The 27,358-nt window shown below is 37.5% G+C and overlaps 1 protein-coding gene across 1 annotated transcript; it reads left to right on the top strand.

Moving 5' to 3' along the window:
* Positions 1 to 27,358, top strand: LOC141440214 (uncharacterized). Its single transcript, XM_074104678.1, has 13 exons — positions 1 to 167; positions 1,809 to 1,945; positions 6,129 to 6,275; positions 11,114 to 11,203; positions 11,708 to 11,820; positions 13,635 to 13,744; positions 15,426 to 15,602; positions 16,082 to 16,177; positions 17,558 to 17,674; positions 18,230 to 18,305; positions 19,819 to 19,988; positions 21,414 to 21,550; positions 23,889 to 27,358. Exons 2-13 carry the CDS (start codon positions 1,809 to 1,811, stop codon positions 23,905 to 23,907), a joined length of 1,389 nt encoding a protein of 462 aa, XP_073960779.1. The 5' UTR covers positions 1 to 167; the 3' UTR covers positions 23,908 to 27,358.

Here is a 27,358-nt window from a genome sequence, read left to right on the forward strand (position 1 = left end):
TCGAGTTTGGTCGTTATTTTGCGTTGCGCGATAAAGAGAAAAGTGACAATGGACGGTTAAATAATAAGTAAAGTGTTCTAACTTTCTACAACAAATAGTGTTTATATCAGATATCCCTCAGTGGCGTAACTAGCACCCGAAAGAACAAAACAACATTCACAATCAAGGTACCTTTATGGACCTTTTCTTGTTCTCGAATAATTCGTCGCAATTTCTCTCGTTAATATTAATTTGTGTGTTGTATATCTGTAAATTTACCCCTTACATTAAGTTTGTAAGTGTGTTCTTTGTGCGTAGGTGTTTTTTTGCGCAGTTTCGTCCTTTGTTGTGAGAAATAATTGGCATATTTTGCTAAACAGCTGTTTTCATGTCGTCACACCTTATCCGCCAGCTGAGCTGTTAGAGTTCGCGTTTTTTATATTGGTTTGTTAGTTACGCACAAGTTACGCACGAGTTATAGGAGCGAGCCATTATGCATGTTTAATGTCATTATTTATGGGTTCTTTAGTAATTTACCTGAGAAAATTATTTGAAGGACAAAATGGCTATAATTGTAGAAACTACTTAGGATTTTAATTATAAATTGAAAAAGTGTAGCGTATGTATTTGTACTGTATTATTTTTTCTTTGATAGTAGACATTATTATCATTGAATTGGATATTAATTTAAAATAACAGTTGTTTGTCCACTTTTCACTGTGTCCTTCAAGGTCTATTTTAAGAAACAAACAGCAAAAGGAGATCAATAGTTATCTGTCTACTCAGCTTCCTGTAAATAGTGCCTACCTGTATAAGGACTACTATTTTTCTTACAATAGGTACTTATTTAAGACAGAAGTACAAAATTATGTACTTAAACATTTATTACTACTTTTTTTTGACCTCTTGGTAAGATTAGATAATTCTTGTTCTTGCCTATAAAATATTTACTGGAAGGTATTAGTGTAATTTTTAGTGTTTTTTTATGATCACATTATTTAATCAACAGGAATATATAAAAAAAAAACTAGAGAATCCCACTGTAGGTTTATTGTTTGATGTGTACCTACATAGTCAATTATAATAATATGTGGTACCTATGGTTTGACAAAGGCTACACATAATTCAGTGGTTGAAAGTAGAAATTGACTAAGCAACATTTTTGTGAAAATTTTGAGACAAAGATTTACAGATTCCAAACATATATAGACTCATTATCTTAAAAAAAATTAGCTTACTCAATTTCTCCTTTCAACCGTCCAATATAATATATACCTGTCAATATGATTCATACTGAAAGATTATGGTGTAAAAATGTTTACTTCATAAATATTGATGTGTTAATGTGCTTGAGTAAACAATCAGTAAATACCACAATATTTGATTAATATCAGTAAGTAGATCACAATGTCTATTGAATGTAAAGCCTTCCCTTTCCTAAATTTGAATTGAACTGTAGCTTTCCCTTAATCATAATCATTCATGTATTTGCTCTAAACATGGTGGTTAACCCCTCGAATGCGGGAGCCGTTTCAGAATTTGACACCTCAGTGCGGCAACTTTACGTTAGTAAAGGTTGCCCGCTTCGTATTTTAGCATTTAGAATAGAATAGAATTTAGTATTTGGAACATATCCGTGCTTACGCAGTTCATGAACTGGCAGGGATATGCGTCATAGCATACAAGGGTTTAAACGTGTTAAAGTATCTAAGTAACTGACAATGCTGCAGATTCACATGTTTAGCCATAATTGACTTCAACTAAGGCTGGCCAATAGATTTTTTTGGTTGATATGTAATTTAATTACTAATTGTTGCCATTCCTTTTAGATGTCTTTAGGCTGGGGTAGCCTGCCGCTTCTCCCACTGGGCTGCGTCTTGGAGCATCTCAGCCTTGAGGATGCCCTTGCTGCCACATCTGTCAGCCGGCACTGGAGGAATAGCTTGCTGATGTACGAGGGACGAAGGTAGGACTTCTTTCGGATAAAGAAAGAAAGAGAAGTATGTTTAATGAACTATAAACAATTACTTTGCTCACCTGCAATCTTACAGTAGCTATGTCTATGCAACAAATGTATGTTCTGCTCCTCACACGTATCTCATAAACCCAACTATCACCAACCATACTACGCTGACACGTTTCGAACTCAACCAGAGTTCGTCCTGAGTTTTACGGATAAGAACTATCCTATGTCCATCTCTGGGACTCAAATTATCTGTATACCGAATTTCATCCAAATCGGTTCAATGGTTTAAACGTGATGAAGCAACAAACAAACAGACTTACAAACTTTCGCATTTATAACTGGGATTGGGTTAACGATAAACGTTCTTAAGAAAAGTTAACGGAAGCTTGGTTTATAGAATCTTAATTTCTCATTAAAAACACTTTATCACTTGGAAGTTAACGAGTCTCTTTTTTAACAGTTTATTAAAGTTTTTTTTTACACATGGCTTGAGTTTGACCGCAATCACGCCTAATGGTAAGCCCAATTAATACCAATTCAACCTAGATTTGAATACGGGTAGATTTTAGCGATGAGGATACATAAGCCGGCAGAGTATGTCACTCCTTAGCGCTCCTTAATAAAGGTCGAGCGAAAACGCTTTGTGAGAATTTTAAGGATGCTGAGAACATAAGTATGTAATAGAAACGACATATACGTAAAATAAGTTAACATAGTCAATCTGTTAAACGAAATGTTAACTTCGTTATTTTAAGATTAACGGGTTAACAGTCTTGAAGCCTAGCTTTGGTCACGAGTAGACATAACACTCAACATGAATACCGTGTGTGATATTGATATTAATTAAGGCGCTGTACGTAGTGAAAACTACAATTTTAGAAAATATTTAAAATATACTTACACAATACTTACAACTGCAATTTTTTTATATGTATATTTTCAGTCTATTAGCTAGTTTTTGACTTCATCAAAAACACGATTGCTGACAAAAACCTCGATAGATTATTTTTTTGAAAAGAGCCTTCGTTTACACGTTAAACCAAATATTTTAAAAACTATTATGAATATCAACACAAAATTTGCTTTATTAAATAGTTTTTAGTAGATTTAGATTTATGCTTCATAGATTTTCAATAGGTTGAGTACATCAATCATACCAATTTATTTCGTCTTTGGCAAAATAAAACGGTTCTAGCGCGCGGCGGCGGCCAAGTATTTCCCAGTCGCCAGTACACGCGTGTACGTAGTCGACGACGGACCTGTGCCCATTTTTCTAACGCGCTAGTACTACTTTTGAGAGCAAATAATATGGGTAATCGCAGTATAAAAAAGTTAAGCGAAAGAGGAAACGCATAAGTGAACTCAGAGCACATATGAGAAGCATTAAAGTACCTAAACGAAGTACCTACCACACACTAATCGACCGGCCGGAGTCGGGCCGAGTCAGCAGGGCTACTACGAAACTCCAAACTCGAAGTTCGTGTCATGCGGTCCCTCTCGATCTCGTACTAATAGTAATAAGTGTCAGAGGGACCGCAACCCACGATCTTCGAGTTTCGTAGCAGCACTGCTGAGCGGATTTCACATTCGTACTACGACCGCAAGCTGGTTGGCGCGGCCTCGGCTGCTCATGGAAGCGGACGGCTTCGTCCAGATTCTACCGCGACTGCCATACAAATTGTAGGCACGTTGTATAAACCTATACTACTCACGGCGAACATGCGGCGAACCTTGCGGCTACTATGAAACTCGAAACTCGAAGTTCGTATCGTACCATCCTCTCGCTCTCGTATTAAATAGTATAAGTGTCAGAGGGACCGCAACCCACGATCTTCGAGTTTCGTAGCAGCCCTGCTGAGCGGATTTCACATACGTACTACGACCGCAAGCTTGTTGGCGCGGGCCTCGGCTGCTCACGGACGCGGACGGCTTCGTCCAGATTCTACCGCGACTGCCATACAAATTGTAGGCACGTTTTATAACCTATACTACTCACGGCGAACACGCGGCGAACCTTGCGGCTACTACAAACCTCGAAACTCGAAGTTCGTATCGTACCGTCCCTCTCGCTCTCGTATTAAATAGTATAAGTGTCAGAGGGACCGCACGACACGAACTTCTAGTTTCGAGTTTCGTGCCCTGCTATCCCTTTGACAGTTTCACTGACATTTCTGATAGTAGATGCAACAGTTTCGATCTAAGTTTAGATTTTCTACTTTTTTGCAGGCAAAGGTAATATCTTGCATTCAGCCAAGTTATTTAACATAAATTATTTTAAATAAAATAAGATGGTTGTACTTGGTTGCACTAGTAAATTATTGTCAAAAACATGTACTCCAACTGCAATCCGGCTGCAAAATGGGAGTTTGGATGCAGTTATTGCGCAGTTAGTACAACTGCACCAGCACTGGACCCGACTGTCAGAGGACTGCATTCCAACTGCCATTTTAGGCAGTCGGAGTGCAGTTCTTACGCAGTTCTGATGTAGTTCTGCCATTTTACAGCCGGATTGCAATTAGAATGCGGTCCGTGTGTACCAGACCGTACATTACGACGCCTACCGCCTACCTTATCAGCGACTTATTTATTATAGGGACTTCGATTTGTAATTTACCTTCACGTAAATCAAGATTGGTTTTTTGGAATCTTTTTATTTTTTATTTCCATTCAATTTTTTTTTCTCTTACGGTCATCCCGTAAAAACCTAAATTGAAAATACAAACTGAAATATAGATGCACCGAAAAACCAGAAAAATAAGACCAGCACTGGGAATCGAACCTAGGTCCTCGGTATTCCGTACCGCGTGCTATACGCTACACCTGCCGTCAACCACCACTGCTGGTCACTGCTGGTGGACCAGCAGTGGTGTAGCGGTATAGCACGCGGTACGGAATACCGAGGACCTGGGTTCGATTTCCAGTGCTGGTCTTATTTTTCTGGTTTTCTGTGCATCTATATTTCAGTTTGTATTTTCAATTTTGAAATTAGTTTGTCTTTAATTTTTTTCTCCAAAATGTATCATCTTTAAGTAAAAGTGAAATAAAGTGCCGGTTGAAGTGTAGCCTTTAGAAATGGACTTGAAAAAGGTATCAAAGAAACGAAATTCAGATGTAGAATTATGAAAAGAAACTAAAACTACTGAAATTAACAAAAATTGGTAACTGGTATGACCAGATCCAAGGTCTCCATGTCACGTGTTGAGCACAGTGTATATTTGCTGTGTGGAGTGGTGAAAATCATCACCTCAAAACAGTAATCATACTTATAGATGATACATTTTGGGGAAAAAAATGAAAGACAAACTAATTTCATTTTATATGGACTGGTTACTACCCGAAATTGTTGATTCCCGTCGAGCTCGGGAATGCCACTAAGGTAAAAAGAATCTTCATGAAAAATAACTGTAGAACCTCCTCTGACTGAAGAAAAGAACTTTCTTCTACATATCTATACTTTTCAAGCGACGAAAATAGCGAAATATCGCTTCATGCTCCAGACAATCAACTTTGGAATCTCCTCTGACTGAAGATAAATAACTTTCTCCTACATATCCATACTTCTCAAGTCATGAAAATAAGAAAAGCATCGCTTCATGCTCCAGACAATTTTGGAAGAGCTATAAATTAATTTAAAACTAATTGTTGCCGTCGATTGCGTCCGCGGGAATCCGATTTAGAGCAATTTTTTATTATATCCAAAAATATTTATTTTCCGTAACATAAAGTATCCTAAATGTTGACCAGACTAATAAGCTATCTAACTAACTAATTTGGCTCAGGGACCAAAGAGGGTCTTGGCCTCCGAAACAAGAGCATGCCATCTGTCATATCTATCTATCGACCTATTCAGTCTAAATGTCTATCCATTACCTACGTTACAAATCAAACTGTGGGCATGAAGAGGCATAAATAATTTGTTTATTACCAAGACTATTCATATTAAACGAAGATTTTCTTTATTAAACCAAAAAAATGTGTAATTATAATTTAAGGAAAAATCCGGAATTCACATTAACCAGAATACGGTTACAAACAGAATAAGGCCGTCAACGGGCTGCGTGACAGACACGCGAGGCGCCCCGCATTCGCCTCCACCGCGTCGTCTGCTTCACCCCCTCAAATACCGAAAATCCTCTATAAGCGCGCCTTAATTAATGTAAACTTAAATATTTTTCTCCCACAGACATACCCTAAAACTGTATGCGAAACATTACGACAAGAGCTTCTTTCTCGCTCGCATCTTCAAGAAGCATGTCCAGGCGCTACACATCTCCGTTGCAGAGTGCAGTCAAGCGGAACTGAACAACTTTATGCACCGAGTTATGCCGCAGTAAGTTTTTTTTTGTATGAAACAGGTAAAAGAGAGTGCATATTAGTGATTTTCCATTTATATTATCACAATTTTTTTACTATAGTTAGTTTTTCTTTACTTTGGAACAAAGCAATTTTATGCTACGCATCGTCTTAACTATCTAATACTCGTATACAAAATTACCATGAAAAGAATAAAAATAAAAATGACGAAAATAAACATAATTTAATTAAAATTACATTCAACTCATGTTAATGATTAACACAGTAAAACGCTTTTTCTAACAAACGTCTTTGTGCCAACGTCTGTAAGTTTCGTCGTTCGAAAGAAAACAAAAAAAAAAGTTTTTCAAAAAATTTGGTCAATCTTGTATTATGACTAACTTAGTGACTAACATTATAGGTACAAAAGTTACAAAAAGAACATCATGCATGACAAATTAAATAAAAGCCTCTAATATTTTCGTAGGAATTAGACACTCTTTTTTTAAGACCTAGGTTAAGTATTCCATAAAATTAAATGTGACTGCAGTATAATTTTACATAAATACATAAAACAACCTAAAATGGGCTACGTAAGACACAACGAGAAAGTGGAGTGAACAAAATACTCTCGCGCATATAATGTATATTACTTACGCAATACCTACCTACTTCAATGGAATATATTTCGGTGTGTTTGTTAGTGATTGAAAGTGCTACAATCATTTAAACCGTCGGCTTTTGCCTGCGACTCCGTCTGCAAAAAAAAAATCGTTTATCGCTATTTCGCGGAAATTTTAAATTTTCCGGGAAATAACTATCCTATTTCACATGCCTAACTTGGCTGAACATGTCATGGGAAGCAATATACTACGTATAATAATCAAACAACTAATCTAACCATATGGTTATTGTGAATAAAAAATATTTCATTTCATTTCATTTATGTCCTTCCCAGCCAGGGTCTCATCTTCATACCATAATTCGGCGGATTTAGCGTCAAGAGTAACAGACATACATACGGACTGACTGACAGACAGGATTACTTTCACATTTGTAATATAGGAGGTAGTACGACAAGAGTTGAAGCGGATGATTACACACATAGCTACATGAAGAACTGGTTGCATAAAAGGAGGATGAATTAAATGAATGATAAGTGAATGTCAAAATCCCGGTGTGTCATTACATGACAATATTTTCTTGTGTGCGTCACCTCAACTCTGGTGGGATTACCTATATTAGTATTCACACTGCTGCTTATTTACTCCTAAGTAGTCCTAAGTTTTCCCTGCGACTTCGTCTGCGCAAGAATAACAGTAACTCCCGTGGAATAACGTAAAAATTGAAGTTCAACTATAGACGAATGTACTTTACCAATTATGATTTATATACAGGGTACCCCGTAAGTAGTAAGACCAACTTAAGGAGGAGATAGGTGTGCAGATCATCTACCTGCCAAACAATAGAAAAATTATCTTATTGAATTTCGATTGTTTACAGTTTTTGAAAAATCTTTACTCGCACTGTGATTTTGAGATGTGATATTCAGCATTGGTTATTTTTCATATATTTTTATCGCAAAACTAGCTGTTGCCCGCGGTTTCGCCCCCGTTGTAAAATTTTCTCTAAATCGGTTTAGCCGCTCCCGTGTTTTGCGCTTTGCAACACATTTTACGATTTTTTTTTATATAGATAATCTTGAATTAAAAAAAAAAACTTCATGTGTATTCCCTCTCTATTATGTGTTCTTTTTTTGTCTAGATAGGTATATAGAAAGTTCTGAGAAGGATAAAGCGCATGATGGCGTGAATGCTTTAGCATTGTGTAACTAAAGGTAGAGTTATTCACGATGACGCGTGCCGTGGTTCTTATTACAATGGCATTAATGGCTAGTTTTGACAAAATCACAGTCTTCGTAGATGGCACATAGTTTAATCAATACCTCGTTGTTATGGACAATTGGATTCGCTTATTTTTGTTGCACAACACGCGACTTCATCTGAAAGAGGACGTGTGTTTTACATGATTATTTTATCTTTTGCTATAAGCTTGGAGGTTTTTTTTAATCGTGTTATATGCTATGTCATTTTTTTTTAAGTTAGCACATACATAAACCGATCAATGTATTATTATAAAAAGTAAACTATCGCATTGGGTGTCCTGTACTGATGGTGTAGTTAAATGTTGTTATTCAAATAAACAAAATTATACTAGAGCCTTCTATTCCAACCTTTCATACCATTTTTGACTTAAACACTACTTATTTTTTTAGCTTTGCAACAGAGCAAATACCCAGTCCATCTCCATTTTAGTTGATCGATACGTCATATATAAAAAATCTGGTTTGAATATAAATGATGGTTGTAGTTTTTGTTTTTGTTTTCATACTTTGACCGGGAATCTTTTGGACAACCCACTCGCGTAACCTAAATGTTTTTTATTATTTCATATTAAATTAACTATAAAATTATTTTTATGCGTTGAACAGGTAGTTCTTAAACGCAGGGATCCTCTGCTAATTGCCTCCATTGTTTTTTTAATTCGATGTATTTATTCAATTTTTTCCCTAGTAATGAATTCCTCGTTCAAAGAAATAGCTACAAATGTTAATATCCTTCTTTATGTGCCTGCAATTGTTTGTACACAAATATGTCGCTAATGAATGTGCATAAATTTGCATTAGTGTGCAAATTCATATGCAAGAATGTGTTTTTTGAGCCAAAATTCAAATTTATGATACTAATCGAAAGAAAAAGCAATTATGAAAGTTATGTGTGTCTCTCTAGATGTGTTGGCCAATGTCGGCCATTCTGGCCATCATCATTATCATCTCAGCCGTGGGACGTCGACTGTTGGACATAGGTCTCCCCCGTAGAAATCCAGTTGCTTCGGTTGACAGCGGCTTGCTTGTTCTGGCCTTATGCTGACTTTACGAATATACTATGAAGTTTTGTTTAAGAATTTTTGAGAGTTTTTTTATCGTGCCGTCCTGCTCACGTATTTAACTGGAGTGTGAGAGGGCATTATTTAGACGAACTAAGAATTTCGTAGTACCCCCTGAAGGACACGGTGTATATTTATTTATTTATTTATTTATTTAATCTTTTTCGATCGTATTTTGCCGGACAAGTTCATATTTCTCTTGCTTTCTCAGCTTTTCTTTTGCAGCTTCAAACTTCAGTAAACTAGTTGAGGAAGCAAGATAAATACGAAATTTTACGACAAAATTCGATGACAAAACATTATTCACCACTAAGATTGGTTTTGGGAATCTTTTTGTATTTTTTACTTCGATTCCAAATTTTTGTTACTTTTACGGTCATCCCGTAAAACCCATATCGATAATACAAACTGAAATATAGATGCACAAAAAACAGGTGCACAGGTTTGCAGGTGGTAGGACCTTGTGCAAGGTCCGCCCGGATTGCTACAACCATCTTGCTCGCTAATCCTGCCGTGAAGCAGCAGTGCTTGCACTGTTGTGTTTCGGCGTGGAGAGTAAGACAGCCGGTGAAATTACTGGCACGTGAGGTATCCCATCTTAGGCGTGTAGGTTGGCAACGCGTCTGCAATACCCCTGGTGTTGCATATGTTTATGGGCGGTGGTGATCCCTTACCATCAGGAGACCCACTTGCTCGTTTGCCATCCAGTCGAATAAAAATAATAATAATAAAAAACAGAAAAATAAGACCAGCGCTGGGAATCGAACCCAGATCCTCTTTTGGGTACCGCTTTTTGGTATAGCGGTATAGCACGCGGAACGGAATGCCGAGGACCTGGGTTCGATTCCCAGCGCTGGTCTTATTTTTCTGGTTGTTCTGTGCATCTATATTTCAGTTTGTATTTTCGATATTATTCACCACATTGTTATAATATAATAATAATAAATTTATTTCAGACCAAGGATCCATATTATTGTTAGTATAGTTTGTGCAAACTTAAAACTAGTGTTAGTGGTAAACAATGAATAAACAGAACACAAATATAATTATTTATGGGCATGGAGCCCGATCCACCGGCCCAGCACTGGCGAGTCCCAGCGATCAACAACAGCGCGCAGAAGCGTGTTGCGGCTGTCGCGCAAGGTTATAGACCTTATTTCACATTGTAAAAGTTGTCCCGAAAATGGCGACGTCGCGTAATACGGCAATTATTCGAGCTTTTGCTTTTTGGTCGCTTGGTCAAACATTACATTATCAATCCACGTTGAATCACACTAGATTTAGCATCAGTATTGTTTTTAGTTTTCATATAAATATAATCCTGACCATCATTTCTTTTAATAATACCTGCAAAATGGATATCGACCAAAAATTTGGATAAAGCTTAAATAACCAGCACTGTACAGTCAAGTGTAAAAATATGAACTTATTCAAAGTCTCAAAAATAAGGACCTACCACAGACTCTTATTCCGACGCAATAAGGCAACATATTTTTGAGTGGTTCGAATAGATACTTATTTTTGCACTTGACTGTACTTATTCTGCATCACACCGTCGCAGTCGCAGATGTGGTGGAATACGTCCGCCGGAAGAGCGGATACACGCTGAGGATGTTCCAGCTGCAGTCGCGCCACTACGTGCACTTCAGCTCGTTTGTGGTGCGCGTGCCGCGGCTGCTGATGGGGACCATCGCGAGTCCTACCTTCTGGCCGAAAGACGTCGTGTTCGCGGTTCCGGGGCACCATGCCGCAGATGATAGCGACGTCGGGACGGTGACTCAACGGGGTCACGCCGTTTGTCACCAAATTAGTTTTAAATATTGATTATAAATATGTATGTTAGTCTGTAAGGTATTTATTGTATGGGCAAGTTGCCCGAAATAAATGAATTTATTTATTATTTATTTATTCATGTTTTTGTAATTGCAGGTTTTTTGACACACTGAGGCTACTAGAAATTACGTTCATTGGTCCAGGCTGCATACAGGGAACCGCTCATGCCAACGTTAAATTAGACAGGTAAGTTACTATACTGCATGTATTTTTGTTATATTCACCAACTTTATGGGTAGTTAGTAAAGGCTCTAAATAATATAAGCGTACTTTCATATGTTTTAGTAAAAAATGACAGACTTTTTTCTTTTAAAATAAATTACCACGCAATGAAAACTACAACTATACATGATAACTTCTTTTAAACTTAAAATTTATTGCAATAGCGCTTCACAATTAAGGTGGTTTTCCACCGGCGAGGCGAGACGAGAATTGAAAATTGTATGGCGGCGCGAGAATGCATACAAATTTCAATTCTCGTCTCGCCTCGTCTCTTCTCGCCTCGCCGGTGGAAAATCACCATTACATGCTGTAGACTGATGAAGATAAATCCCCTTAAGATGCTAAGGCTGCTTATTCACCAGTTATTTGTAAGGAAAATCTATATTTTTGAAAAGAAAAAAGGTCCAAAAACTAAAACAAAACACGAAACTACGATAGAGCAGTCATGTTATTGTTTTTTTTTTTCAGAATTATCACAGAAAGCCTGGTGTTCCGACATTCACACAGCATACGCAAGTTTGCCGTGATGAACTGTGAAATGGACACCGTGCATGAAAAGAAAAAGGATAAATACATTGTGAGTAAATACCAGTGTGCTCTATTACGGAGTCATTTGGTTTACCTTGGTTTTTTAGTTCAGTCTTTAATTGTCTGTCAGTTAAGATCTTCGATTGCACGTCCCCCTTTAATCACACAAAATATTAATTGTTTTTTTTGGAATCTTTTTGTACTTTTTATCAACTCCAAATTTGTTACTTTTATTGTACTTTTATTGTACTTGTATTTTCGACACACAAATATATCCGATTACATGCAAAAGTTTGTGTGATTAGTGTGCTTGCGTACGAGTGAGTGTGAGTTTGTGCGTTTGGGTGGAGACCTAAAATGTGAACAAAATTAAATCGCAGTTAAGCATACAGAACGACTGGTTGGAAAAAGTTCCGTTGTGACACGAACATTATCCACGCAATACGGTATTTGATAACTCCTGATTTTGCCATATCTTAATATTATTATGAAAATATAGATAAACAGATAGTGTTTAGCGAAGAGAAAAGTGAAAATTGGATTTATAGTGATTTTTTGAAAAACCTATATACCTGTCTTTCTCAAACGCTTTTCTCTATGCAGCAAGTATGGCGGTACTGGCGTGTGACGTCACATGCCAGTATGTCTTTCTCTGTCTAATCTTGAATTTCAAACCTTTATAACTTTGTTATTTGTGAAGGTAGCTTAAAAATTGTTTTTCTATTCGATAACAGGCATTGTGTAGTTTTAATTTATAAAACATATACAAAATAGTCAAATACCGTATTATTGGAAAACTTTTGTACTAATTTTAACTGCCATTTTAGAGACGTCCAACTTTTCGAAATCCAACTATTCTTCTTGCTATGATTGATTTTTTGGAGTCTTTTTGTATATTTTATTTCAACTCCAAATTTTTTACTTTTACGGGTATCCCGTGAAACCATATCAAAAATACAAACTGAGACATGGATACACAGAAAAACCAGAAAAAGAGACCAGCGCTGGGAATCGAACCCAGGTCCTCAGCAATTTGTATTTTCGATATTCTTCTTGCTCTTTGACACCAAAGCCGGTAACATAGATTCGGATGAGATTTAGATTTCAAAATTAGTTTTTTATTATGTTTCATTTTTTATGTTTATTATAGCAGTTTTATAGTTTTTGATTAATGATGTCAAACACGGAAGAATAAAAACAAGTGGAAGTGCTATGTAGGTGCAGCGGTGCGTGCCACAAGTAAGCGGGGCGGTACGCTTACTTGATGACGTAGGTAATCCTCCATTAGTAAGTTTTTTTCCTGCTATCATTTTACATTCCAGAATTGAGCATAATGACTGTAAAACAAGGAATGTCGCGACACTACTAAACGTGATCATACTCTACGCAATGTTGAACACGACTGGCATCGAGTAAACGTACCTCCGCTTACTTGCGGCACGCACGCTGCACCTACATAGCACTTCCACTTGTTTTTATTCTTCCGTGATGTCAAATAATCTAATTTTACAATTACATTGTGTGATTTAAGTAGATTTCTACTAAAATCACACAATTTGCAGGTAATGGACCTTATGCAAGGTCCGCCCGGATTGCTACCACTGTCTTGCTCGCATCCTGCCGTGAAGCAGCAGTGCTTGCACTTTGTGTTCGGCGTGGAGAGTAAGACGGCCGGTGAAATTACTGGCACTTGAGGTATCCCATCTTAGGCCTCTAGATTGGCAACGCATCTGCAATACCCTTGGTGTTGCAGATGTTTATGGTGGTGGTGATCTCTTACCATCAGGAGACCCACATGCTCGTTTGCCATCCAGTCGAATAAAAAAAAAATATTGGCCTGTCATTCAATTTCCTACTTTACTTCCAGCACGACAACGTCGAATATTACTCACGCGGCTCCGCTTCGATTCTCCGTCAGTAGCCGACGCAGTGCTTTCTCGACATAACGCCGAGGCCATGATGTTTTCAAGTTTACAGGTAAAAAATATAATAAATTATTTATTATTAAAGGGAAAAATATTGTCAACCCTGGTAAGCTGTCATGGCTTACAATCAGATATAGCATAGATTATTTAACAGTAAAGCTTCACTATAGGGTACCTGTATTATTTTTGCAAAAACATTCAAAAATGGTTATGCAAAATTTGCATAACCTCCTAAGTCCTCGCTTACTTTATAAAGGACTAATTAACACTAAGAATAACGGCCGAATGTACTTTATAAAGTACAAATTGTTTATTAAATAAAGAATTCTAAGAATTTTGAAATAATGTCCAAAATAACCGTGAAGCCGTGGTGGCCTAGGAAGCCGTGGTGGCCTAGTGGTTTGACCTATCGCCTCTCAAGCAGAGGGTCGTGGGTTCAAACCCCGGCTCGCACCTCTGAGTTTTTCGAAATTCATGTGCGGAATTACATTTGATATTTACCACGAGCTTTGCGGTGAAGGAAAACATCGTGAGGAAACCTGCACAAACCTGCGAAGCAATTCAATGGTGCGTGTGAAGTTCCCAAACCGCACTGGGCCCGCGTGGGAACTATGCCCCAAGCCCTCTTGTTCTGAGAGGAGGCCTGTGCCCAGCAGTGGGACGTATATAGGCTGGGATGGTGGTGTTCCAAAATAACAAAGCAGGTCACCAAAGTCTAGACGTAGACCTAGGTCTTAAACGCTAAGTTTGTTAAAAAAATTCAGGACTCAGGAGGACATTCTTGCTTAGTTTGATGCTTAGTTCAACTGATATAGGGTTCGGATACCAATGAAAAATTTAATGATATTTTTTTCGTGATTTGGATTGGTAAAAATCGCCAAAGTGAAAACAAGCTTCAGTAACTTAAGCGGGAAAAAAGTATGAGTAAAAACACGAATGGAAATTTTGCTGTTAGGAAATAACGGCTCTGCTAAATTGATTTAACCAGCCCTTTACGGGTCATGAAGGCTCCGTTTCCACCAGGGATGTGCGAGGATTTGTTGCAAGGAATGTGTTTTCAAACCAATATTTGACGACCAGACGGCCTAGTGGTTAGAGAACCTGACTACGAAGCTTGAGGTCCCGGGTTCGATTCCCGTGTCGGGGCAGATATTAGTATGAAAAATACGAATGTTTGTTCTCGGGTCTTGGGTGTTTACTATGTATTTAAGTATGTATCTATCTATATAATTATATTTATCCGTTGCTTAGTACCCATAACACAAGCTTTGCTAAGCTTACTTTGGACTAGGTCAATTGGTGTGAATTGTCCCGTGATATTTATTTATTTATTTTAATAAAAATGCTTGATGTACCTCGCCTCGCTCTGGGGTGAATATTCGGGCGCTTGTACCGCCGTCATTGTTCTCAACACTTTTTTTATCAGATTTCTAAAGAAATAATGGGTACAATAAACATCAAAATGTGTTAACATTCATCAATGTGTCGGATGTTGATGTTTGTTGTACCTATTTCTTAAGAAATCTGATAAAAAAGTGTTGAGGACAATGACGGCGGTACAAACGTCCGAATATTGACCCTCTGCTCAGCCGTTTCCAGCAGAGATCTGCTGTGCGAGGATAGGTATTAAGCGTTTCTATTGGTTTATAAAAAACAGATTCCTCGCACATCTCTGGTTAAAACGCAACCCTTTTCCGCTTGATTGGTATTTTTGTAACCTGTCCCTTTTCCAGCATATAATTGTCGACTACGACCACATAACCACCGAAACCCTCGAGACCCTGTCGCACCTGAGCGCGTTCTCTCAGCTCAGCGTCATCGTGTGCAACAAGAAGCCAGCCCTTCATTCCGTGGACTGGCGGCGCGTCGCTTGCGGGTACCCTAACGGGCTTGACGTCGCTGTTAACCTTGTGAGTTGACTGTACCACAGTAACTTTATAACTTGACTACATTCCAGTAACATACAAAGTGCTTAATGTATCACCATGGGGAAAAATCTGATCGCAATCTGAATACGACGGCACTCCAAGCGTCAATTAGTCGTATAAACCCTGTAAAATACGTTCTATTTTTAGGACGACATATTGTACTAGTTTCGGCCGAAGTAAATGTATACATCATTCTAATATTCGTATAATAAGAACTTAATCCCAAATTCTGAGCTGCCAGGATAAGTACCTTAAATTAGCACGCTGGGTCGTAATTACATTAGAAGGTTCAATGTCTTCAATATCCAATGAAAATGAAATTAAAATGAAAAGTGTTTATTGATTCAGAAACAGTGTAACATAAAATACAATTGATACCTACAAATTTGTACGGTAACCTCGGTGCGCGAGTTCTGCACGCACCTGGCCGTTTTTCTTTAGTAAAATCATATTTGTTTTAGATTTCACTGCCTAAGAAGAAAATTGAGGAGGCGATAGAAAACGTGCTGGTCGAAGACTTGCCGCTCACGTCTCTCAAAGTGTTATTTTGTAATGCAGTAAGTATTTATTTATAGAACAGCGAAATAAGTGGTCTATCAATTTTTAAACAAGTTCCTATCAAGTTAATATGCCGCTAAAGTCGAACTTTTAAGTTGACAGACACGTCCATTAACATTATTGTTTTATGACATGCAAATGATTATCCAAATGATTAAGCCGTGGTGGCCTAGTGGTTGACCCATCGCCTCTCAAGCAGAGGTCGTGGGTTCAAAACCCCGGCTCGCACCTCTGAGTTTTTCGAAATTCATGTGCGGAGTTACATTGAAATTTACCACGAGCTTTGCGGTGAAGGAAACATCGTGAGGAAACCTGCACGAAACCTGCGAAGCAATTCAATGGTGTGTGTGAAGTTCCCAATCCGCACTGGCCCGCGTGGGAACTATGGCCCAAGCCCTCTCATTCTGAGGGGAGGCCTGTGCCCTGCAGTGGGACGCATATAGGCTGGGATGATGATGAAATGATTATCAACCTAAGGGTGGTAGACCACATATTTGGCTGATGGTACATATACTTACCAAATAAATAATTAAATAACTGAAAACCGGAAAGTAGTTTGCTCAGAATCGAGAATAGATTCGATTACACCATGTTCTAAATCAGGTTGTGTTTGTGTTTTTAAAACCCCTTTTTATTGTGCCCAGTCTAAACACAGTCTAAGTTAAGAGTGCAACAGGCGCCAATTAAATATTTTAGCGAGGTTGCATACTATTTCGATATTTTAATACTGGCCGTTTTGCTGTCAATGTGTGATTTTCTTCTAAAAATTTCAAAGCGCAACTGACAAATACATATTATGAGTGCAGAGTTAGAAATAGCAACTGCCTCTTTCATTTCCCTTTTTTTTTTCTTATTGAGAGAAATCGACATGACGCTGGCTCAATCGTAAAGTATAGCCAAAATTAAAAAAAAAAAAATGTTAGAATTACTGACTTACCAAAACACATGAATATCTTTTAAAATAAATGCAATCAACTAACATAAAATTAAAAAATATTTTTGGGTGTCTGAAGTTTTCACTTATAATTAACAACTTGTATACATTAAGATCTAAATAGACGTTTTCTACGTCTACACACGCCGTATTGCGTCGGCTCAGCTGATCGATGTCTTTTTTGCTCTTAATGCGTGGACATAAAGCGCTGTTTGATCGGCTAGTGCTGATTCCACGTCGACAGGTGTGGGGATAATCTTATTTGAATATCACAGCTAGCAAATTAACTAGAAAGCTAACTAGAAAATTATACTAATTGAAATAATTAACAGTTGTTGCTCAGGCTGCACCGACCCAAACGCTCCCCGTTCATCGTGACATGTTTGACGTCTGTTTTATTTTTGTTTTTCTTGTGTCTCATTCCTGTATGTCTGTCTGTTCGCAGCTGCACACGCATCTAATAAAGCACGTCGTGCGCTGTTACAAGGCGTCGCTGCGCGAGTTTGTGTGCGCGGACGCGCCTCATGAGGGACATATGCGGACGCCGATAGTTAACACAGAGGTATGTCTACATTTTGATCTATTTTGTCTATTTTGACATTGTATTTTATTGATTGTTTTTTATCTATGCTAAATTTTATAAGTTTTGACGATCTCAGCATAAATTCTTATATAATCTGACTTAATGTATTTATATAATGTAATATTATGTTGAGTGAATAAATAAACTAAACTGAAGTTAAAAAACAAATAATAGTTATTTGGTAGGCAAAGTTGGATTCAAATCCGGGCTCTGATTTTTTCGAAATTCATGTACAGGGATTAAATTTAAAATTTACCGCGAGCTTTACGATGAATGGAAAATCGTGAGGAAACCTGCATGAAACGTACGGTGCAATTCAATGGTGTGTGTGATGTTCCCAATCCGCACTGGGACCGCATGTTGTGTATGGCAAACGCCCTCTTATCCTGAGAGGAGGCTTGTGTCAAGCAGAGGGACGTATATTGGCTGGGATGATAATAATGATGATGCAAAGCTGGAAAGTTCATAATCACAATATCTACCGTCTTTATTATAGCTTTCTGTGAATAATAATTTAATTATTATTTGTTTCAGTACGATGCGTGCCATGTCAATCCATTTATATTGCTCTGCTGGCAGTGTGCGCAACTCAAAAGGCTGGTTATACACGGTGAGTAGGAAGCTTTAAGGGGGCACAGAGCTTTTAGCACTAATCCTGTGCAAAGCCCGCCCGGATTGCTACCACCATCTTGCTCGGTAATCCTGCCGTGAAGCAGCAATGCTTGCACTGTTGTGTTTCGGCGTGGAGAGTAAGACAGCCGGTGAAATTACTGGCACTTGAGGTATCGCATCTTAGGTCTCTAGGTTGGCAACGCATCTGCAATACACCTGGTGTTGCAGATATTTATGGGCGGTGGTGATCTCTTACCATCAGGAGACCCACTTGCTCGTTTGCCATCCAGTCGAATTATTATTATTATATTATATTTAGCCTATAACTGTGTCCCACTGCTGGGCAAAGGCCTCTCCTCTTGACTTCCACATTTCCCTATCCAGAGCTAAAATATCAATGTGGATATGGGGGAAGGAGGATGAATGGGGGGAGGGGGGGTACGTTTTTAGATATTATCTTTGTATTACTAAAATCAATACGAATTTTAAAAATGTAACGTGTATACGCGATATAAAACATCTAATTTTCTTATCATTCAAGAACTCAGGACCTGCTGCGCAATATTTACGTCGTACTAAGGATTATGATTGGATTGAGTGAATCCTACATATGAGATTCAGAACTACTACTTACTAGTTATGATACAGCAAGGGATTAAATGAATGCAATAAATACGCTAAAAGCTCGACGCACCCGTGTCGGCCCGTGTCGCATGGTGTCGGAAATAATTGAGAAATTGTCAAATTCCATCGTATTTTGTCGGTTAAGTTCGAATTTATCTTGCTGTCTCAATTAGCTTCAGTTAGCTAGTTGAGATAGCAAGATAAATAGGAACTTAACCTCCTGAAGCCCACCATATTAATATTTTGAAAAAAAAATTACAAAGCAATTAGAATTTAGAATCCAATTGTTTCGAGAATAAAGTCAAACTGCCATGGTTTAAAACAATAGAAAAACAAAAGAATTTTTACTTTGTTACATTGTTATAGATTCCTAATTCCCTTGAACTTATATTGTACATTCTATTGCACATTGGGCCGCACGAGGTTAACCGACAAAACACGATGGAAAAACATTATTCATGCACCTGGCCCTCTACTATACTTCGTTTTCTTTAGCATTAGAAAGAAGGTAAGCGATCTTGACGTGTCTTTTTATTAAAAAACACTTTTGATAAATAAGTCACAGCCAATATGTAACATTAGCAAGGACATATGATCATTTACATGCTTTTGGTATCGTAAGTAATAGTTACTGATTTTTTTAAAACGTTTTTCAATAAAAAGACTCGTCAAGATTGTTTACCTTTTTTATAATGCTAAAAAAAATAAGTATACGAAGTTCAAAATTAAACTTCGTTTCGTATCTTGCCATCACGCTGTCACTAATACCTATAATTTAATACGAGAGTTCGAATTTCGTAGTAGCCCCTCTGTACCGTATTATTTGAATGACAATAATGTTTATATTGTAGAATATTTGTAATGTATTGTATTGTTTATTCGTTCAGGCTATTGGGTGTGGCAGTACGACATAATCGGTCTGGTCCGGCTCCGCGCGTCGCTGCGCCAGCTGGAGATATCGGCGGTGTGCGGGCGCCGCCAGCCGCCGCCCGGCCCGCAGCTCGCGCGCGTGCGCGCCGCCGACGCGGGGGACCAAGTTGACACGCACTTTGTCAAGGTCAGTGGATACAAGGTTTATTCCTTCAGGCTGCTGGGTGTGGCATTACGATATTATTGGGCAGGTCCTGGGCTGCGCCATCAGTATATACAAAATGTACTGAACATTAGTCAAGGTCAGCAGGTTATACAAGATAGTCTTAGTCAAGGTCAGCTGGTTATACAAGGTTTTCCAGTCCTTAGGCAAAGTCAGCTGGTTATACAAAATGTTCAGTCCTGGTCACCTGGTTATACAAAATTTCCGTCCTTCGTCGAGGTCAGCTGTTATACAAAATTTTCAGTCCTTAGTCAAGGTCAGCTGGCTATACAAGACGTTTCAGTCCTTAGTCAAGATCAGCTGGTTATACAAAATTTCAAGTCCTTAGTCAAGGTCAGCTGGTTTTACAAAATTTTCAGTCCTTGATCGAAGTCAACTGTTTTAAAATTTTCAGTCCTAAGTCAAGGTCAGCTGGTTATACAAGATTTTTCAGTCCTTAGTCAAGGTCAGCTGGTTATACTATTTTTAGGTTGATAGGTGAAACGAAATCAGCTTTAACGTTCTTAAGTCTAGCGTAGAGATCTCTGACGCTGTAGAAACTTTTTTTTAAATCTTAGATTCGTTGAGCGTGTTGCTAATAATGAGTTTTTGTTAAAAATTACATTTTAAATACAAGCTTTTTCTCCTGACTGTACTTTTTGTTGACAGTACTTGCATTGCCATTGTTAAATTACATTTTCTTACCAAATTTCAAGTTGATACCATTAACCATGAAGGAGTTCCGGTCTGCGGAGACGATCCTGGCCGGGCCACCGGGTTCTCAATACTAGATTATTGTATTGTCACCAGGTTTACATAAATATGCCTAACAAGTCAATCCGTTCACTGGTAGTGCGTTAAATTGAACTTGCAAGATTTGACCCGCACATACATACATACATACATTCCAAGTTAAATACAAGCTTATAAATATAAAACCAATGAAAGACGTGATGGTCTAGTGTTTTGACCTATCGCTTCTCAAGCAGAGGGTCGTGGGTTCAAACCCCGGCTCGCACCTCTGAGTTTTTCGACGAGCTTTACGGTGAAGGAAAACATAGTGAGGAAACATGCACAAACCAGTGAAGCAATGATGTGTGAAGTTCCCAATCCGCACTGGGCCCGCGTGGGAACTACGGCCCAAGCTCTCATTGTGATAGGAGGCCTGTGCCCAGCAGTGAGACATATATAGGCTAGGATGATAATAATAATAATAATAAAGCCTTTTATTTTCCAAATACAGGAGTTTCTATACTTATTTTTCCTTTATAATTAGCAAGTTGTTAGTATTGTTAGTAATTCCTTAGTTTATTTATTTCTGTTAGTACTAGTTTTCGTAGATTTGGACCCCTCTCTGGGTGTAGGCTGATGATGATGATGATAAAAACCAATGATACTTTCCTATTGCAGCAAGTAAACGAGTACACGGAGTTCAAATGGAAGCCGATCCCGTGGCGCTCTCTCCCGGGCGCTCTGCGCGCGCGCGCCTCGCCGGCTCAACTGGAGCGCTACCTGACGCAAGAGCTGAGCCGCCCGCCCGGCGTCACGTAAGTTGACGCTGAAGCTGAGGGGGTGTTCCACTTGCGGAACGTGAGAGAAGGGTAAACAAGTCGCTCTTTTTAACCTGCAAATGTTTCGTTTCCAAATTTTTGTCGGAGGTGTACAGACAAGGGCATAAATATATGTACGTTGCCAAAGCATCAAAAATATCTATACGTCTTTATGCCACTAACCATAAGGTCGATGTATACATATATTTGATGCTATGGCTGTACAGTCAAAGGTATAAATATCAATGCAGCTGTTGTGTCAAATACATGATATAAATCGACCTTGTGGCACAAACGTGTATAGATATTTTTGTCCTAATGTAACGTAGGTACAGTCAAGTGTAAAAATATGAACTTATTCAACATTTCAAAAATATGTACCAATACCGATACTTAATATACCCTCTTAACGCCCAAGTCAAATTTTTGTTTTATAAACATGAAACTTTATGTCACTTCTGAGAGAGTTCAATGTCAAATTACTGATAAGTCCTTTATAAAGGACTTTGGGCATTAGGAGGATAAGGCAGTGCTAACATATTTTTGAGCGGTTCGTATAGATACATATTTTTGCACTTGACTGTACATATATTTATGACCTTGACTGTACTTATGCAGGTCGAATCACAAGAGCTGGCACGAATGGATTGAATGAAAGTAATGGCACTTAGACATTTTGAAAGGGAAATGATTGCATGTTAATTTAATAACTCTGTGAAGTGTATTGAAACGGGCTACACAGATAGATCATTTAGTCGTCTAATGAGGGTTTTCACAGAGGAGAAATATCGCTAGATGGCGTTAGAATCGTGAGGTCCGTTTGACGTTTGCTCGTGATTGGTTAAATAACTAAATGAGCCAATCGCAAGCAAACATCAAACGTCAAACGGACCTGACGATCCTTACGTCATCTAGCGATATTTCTCCTCTGTGAAAACCGTCGTTAATTCGTACAAGCTTGTAAATTGACCTGTATTATGTGTCCTCTATCACGCAAATTTTATGAAATCGAGTTAGAAAAAAATCGTATAATTAGAATTGAAGATGAAAATTTAAAATAAACTGTGAAATTATTTCTAGTCTTTAAAATAATTACGAATGGGAAACACTTTTGTAGGTTGAAAAGAAAAACGACCCAAACGTTTTTAACCCTTTTTCGGGCACTAGCATATATCAATAATATGAAATATATAATTACCTATTATATATTTATTATAAATAAGTCTACGCAAGAATTCCGCCTAGCACCCTTTGCAATGTAGTATAGTCAAGATCATGAATATCTACATGATTATGGTTGTATCTAAATACCTGCAGCCATCGCGTCAAATTTGTGTTTATACTGGTCTTATAATTAATTGCATTAAATTGTATTGATATTTTTGACGCCTTAGTAACATGCACATGTTCTTGACTTGAATTTGTAATTAATTGAATTTGTTAGAAACACGATTTAATTGAGATTTTTTTTTGCTTTCAAATAAATCGTGACTTAATTAAATATAAAAATCTAATTTATTTTGTAGTAGCTGAAAAAGGGTTAAGAACGATTTGAGAATCAATATAAAAATAATGAAAATTTGGTAAGTGGAATATCTTTCGTGTCGTGCGGTCCCTCTGACACTTATACTATTTAATAAGAGAGCGAGAGGGACGGCACGATACGAACTTCGAGTTTCGTAGTAGCCCTGCAGGGTCCAGAGTTTTCGTAGCACGGTAGAATGAAAACAAACTATATTTTATTTTTAATCATACTCAGACGTTTATTAAAATAAATAGCTTTACTTACGATGACGATATATGCTTATCAAGATAAAATCAATAAAGTGTCGCTACGAATAAATTCTTAATGCTTAATGTCGGTTCCATGGTTCGTTTTCATCCTACCGAGCAACGATAACTCAGTATCCTGGTAATTACTTAGATGTAAATCGCATGTTATTTGTCGCATCATGAGAATAAGTTTTCACTTACGTATGTGACATTTAGGATTTTTCGGTATGAAATAAAATAAACGAATAAATAAGAATAGTCATTGTCATAATATCACACTTACTTTGTAAAGATTCACAATTTAAAACGTAATGGGTTACGTCTTCATGATTATTTAGTAGTTAATAGTTTTAACTAGAAAATGCTTGTAGCATTCCTAGATATTAATTTTCATCATTTCAGATTTGAAATCTATATATTTTTAATTTGGAAATTAAAATGTCAAACTTAAATAACTGGTAAATTTAATTCAGGGAAGTGCGTACTTGGAAAAGCAAATAAGTAGTTTGTCAAAATTTAATTACTTTACTTATTTTTTAATTTTTTGTAAAACTTTATACAGGTTGCATTCACAAAACTGAGACTGCCATAACATCGAGATCCAGATACCTGAATATATGAGTAAGTGACGAAAAAAAAACGAATAACGACTGAAAAAAAAATCAGGCACAATTGGTGTTGTTTGAAAAAAAAACGTAACGGAGTTCGGGTCAGACCCGCACTCAAAGGGTTTCGTATCAATTGTAATTTATAAGATCAAACGAAAATGAGACAAAAAAACAAATATATGCTTTTTTTTGACACCACTGTAAATATCAATCTTCTACTTGTTACGGCTCATATGTTACAACCCCGTGGCAGACGAACGGGTCTATAGAGCAGTATTAGTATTTGGTACGGAACCCTACAAAGATGGTACCATCAGCCAAATATCTGGTCTACCACCCTAAAGTTGACAATCGTTTGCATGACATAAAACAATAAGGCCAATAGACGTGTCTGTCAACTTGAAAGTTCGACTTTAGCGACATATTCATTTGATAGGAACTTGTTTAGAAATTGATAGACCACTTATTTGGCTGATGGTACCTGCTCTATGTAAGTAGGAAAATTGAAAGATATTATCAAACGGGGGAAAAAATGCAACCTGTATAAATGCAGAGTTCATACAATAATTTCTTCCATACTTTTTTCTAATATCATCGTAGTTAAGATTAGGACAATTATAAATACTTTTTATTGAAATTTTAAAAATCAAAATAAATGTCATTATATCTTTAAATGTTTAAATCAAATTGTAAACGCTACTTGAGGGCCTAAGAATGTCCTAAATGTACCTTTAAAAAAACGGGACGTGTAATCGACAATTGCTTTAAAACTAAAATAAAACAAAGCAAACATAGCTAGAAAACAAATACAAGTTCCTTTTAAATTTTCTATTGTATTCTATAGTATAATTTAACAAACTACACAATTAAAACCTTGATAATTCAGTAAAGGAATCATTAAAATTACGCGTTGAACACACGAGATGACTAGAAATAGGTTGATCAAAGTCAATTTCCACCAAACTATTTAAACTGCATTCGATTAATTGCATTGTGAACGAATTTATGAGTGATACGAATCTCGGAGTATATTATATTAAGTGCACGCTGCGTGCATCCTAATGCACGATTTAAAATTAAAATTTTTGGTACTTGGAATGTTTATATTGATTTACTGACAAAGTAGTAAATTATCAATGCTACCGAATAATAATAATAATAATGATTTATTGTACGCGACTCTATGCACTTAACATTAAGGCCGTGTACACATATTTTTGCAACTTTGGCCGTGTCGATATATTTGCCCTTGACTGTACTAAGGATTTAAGCTACTTTTGAGCTTGACTGTACAGCGCCCATCCACATTCACCAATCCACAAAACAACGATCACACAAACTTGAGACACACGAATATTTCATAAAATAGATGCTTGTAACGAAAAAGTTGCAACAAAATAGTAAACAGGTGAGTGTGCACAAGTGAATGACTATAACCTACATAATATGACAATGTTTGACATTAAAAAATGTATTCGTGTGATATAATATGTTAAAAGTTGAAGTTGCGCTCCTGTAGAAGCGGAGCAGAGCGAGAATCGAATCGCGTACCTAAGTCATTGACATCTATGTACTAGACTGCATGATTCTTACATCAAAATGGCGCACAAAATGAGTTCACAGCGCGGTTGTGTGAACCGTTCACTATAGTTTGTTAATGTCCGTGACAGGGGTTGAGTCAAAGTAATATTGATGACTGTGCGCCGCATGTATTGTTCTAAACAGCCAGTCTAGTGCCGTAAGGTACATATATGTACCTATAGAGATGTCGATGACCAAAGCGGAACTTTTTCACAATTAATTTCATGAAGATTTCGGAACTGACAGGATCTTCTATGGGCGAGTACACGAAAAACAGGGTCGGTATTTCCATCCCGGTATTATCTGGGCCGGATATCACCCATGATTTATTTGGCAGATGTATGGAACACGACATTCTCCACATTCTCACAAAATCTCACAAGTTTAAAACATTATAAGAAGGTTCCATTTCTTAGAATGCGATTTAGTTTCTTCGACTGCACTGAATGCTCTATCACATATTTGTTAAATCCATACGGCAACCCCTGTTTAGAATACTTATAATACCCGGTCTGAAGCAGCGTTTTGTTTTTCATTAACCAATAGAAACGCTTCATTTACCTCGCCTCGCTCCACTCAGCTGTTTCCACCAGAGATGTGCTGTGCGAGGATGTGGAAATAAAGTTTCTATTGGTTGATGAAAAACATTGCTCGCAACACATCCTAGCACATCTCTGGTGGAAACTTTGCTTAACACATGTATACTTTGCTACTGTCAGGTGTCATTGGTAGTAATGGTTGCTAACCAAAAAGTCGTGTATTTCAATAAATGCGTTTGTTCGGATTCCGCTCGTCTGCGCTTCTATAGAACCGCACCCTTAGGATCACGCAGCGAATAGACCCCACCTTCTAAATGAAACAAAAGCTTTAAAACGGCAAGTTATCGAATGCAGTTACAATTTAAATATAACAAAGAGAAGTTTCTATAAATAGTAGCGTAATGTATAGAGAACATAGAGAAAGGCCGAATGATATGTTTACTGGCAACATCTCTCATAAAAGCGAATTTATCATGTAGTTGTAATAATTGCAATGTTAAGATGATCTCGCGCCAAGAGTTTACTATTCTATGAGAATAGTTAAAGCCTGTACAAATCTAAGCTGTAATACCCAAGCGATAATTGACTGCGTGATGGGTCACTCCACTACCGACTCCGGTAGCGTAAGTCGCTGTGAGTTGAACAACGCGTTAATAGGTAGTGCCACCAGAGTTGAGGTCACGCACACAAGAACATGTCATATAATGACAGCGGGATTTTGTCATTCACTCATTCATTTCGTTTATTCTCCTTTTTGCTATCAGTTCTTTATGTGACTGTGTGTGTAATCATTCACTTTAACTCTCGTGGAACTACCTGTACCAGCACAGTATACCGCTTAGATTTGAAAGATTTAGTACTGAATACTAGAGTATAGATTCTAAAGGAGGAAGTGTAAAATGTGTTACAAACACCTATTTGATAATTATAATGTAAATCTCACTTCGCTCGGCGATTTTGGTCCGATATAAACTTACCCCCTCAAAAGCATTAAAATTCAGAAATACTTGTTGCTGTTTCATTCAGTTACTCGTAATAAGGGTTTTCTGACAGAATGTATCTAGATGGCGTTGGTAGCGTGAGATCCGTTCGACGTAACAGCTTGTGAGTGGCTCATTTAGTTATAAACAATCACAAACGCGACACAAAATAATGCCACAGTTGTCAAATCCGTTTCTACTATATATATTATATGAGACTAGCATCAACTAGCCTGTCAGATTAACCCTCATTAATGCCGCTTCACGTGGATTAGTCTTTTACCAAGGTTTTTTATGTCACGGTGATTATTTTTATCAGTTTTT

The sequence above is a fragment of the Choristoneura fumiferana genome, chromosome 22 (genome assembly GCF_025370935.1).
Source record: "Choristoneura fumiferana chromosome 22, NRCan_CFum_1, whole genome shotgun sequence".
NCBI classification, from domain to species: Eukaryota; Metazoa; Arthropoda; class Insecta; order Lepidoptera; family Tortricidae; genus Choristoneura; species Choristoneura fumiferana.

Bases quoted from the DNA above. Each gene is read 5' to 3' on its own strand.
- LOC141440214 (XM_074104678.1), top strand. From the start codon at position 1,809: ATGTCTTTAGGCTGGGGTAGCCTGCCGCTTCTCCCACTGGGCTGCGTC. The intron at 15,603-16,081 runs GTGAGTTGACTG...TATTTGTTTTAG, and splicing joins TTGACGTCGCTGTTAACCTT to ATTTCACTGCCTAAGAAGAA. The intron at 18,306-19,818 runs GTGAGTAGGAAG...TTATTCGTTCAG, and splicing joins CAAAAGGCTGGTTATACACG to GCTATTGGGTGTGGCAGTAC.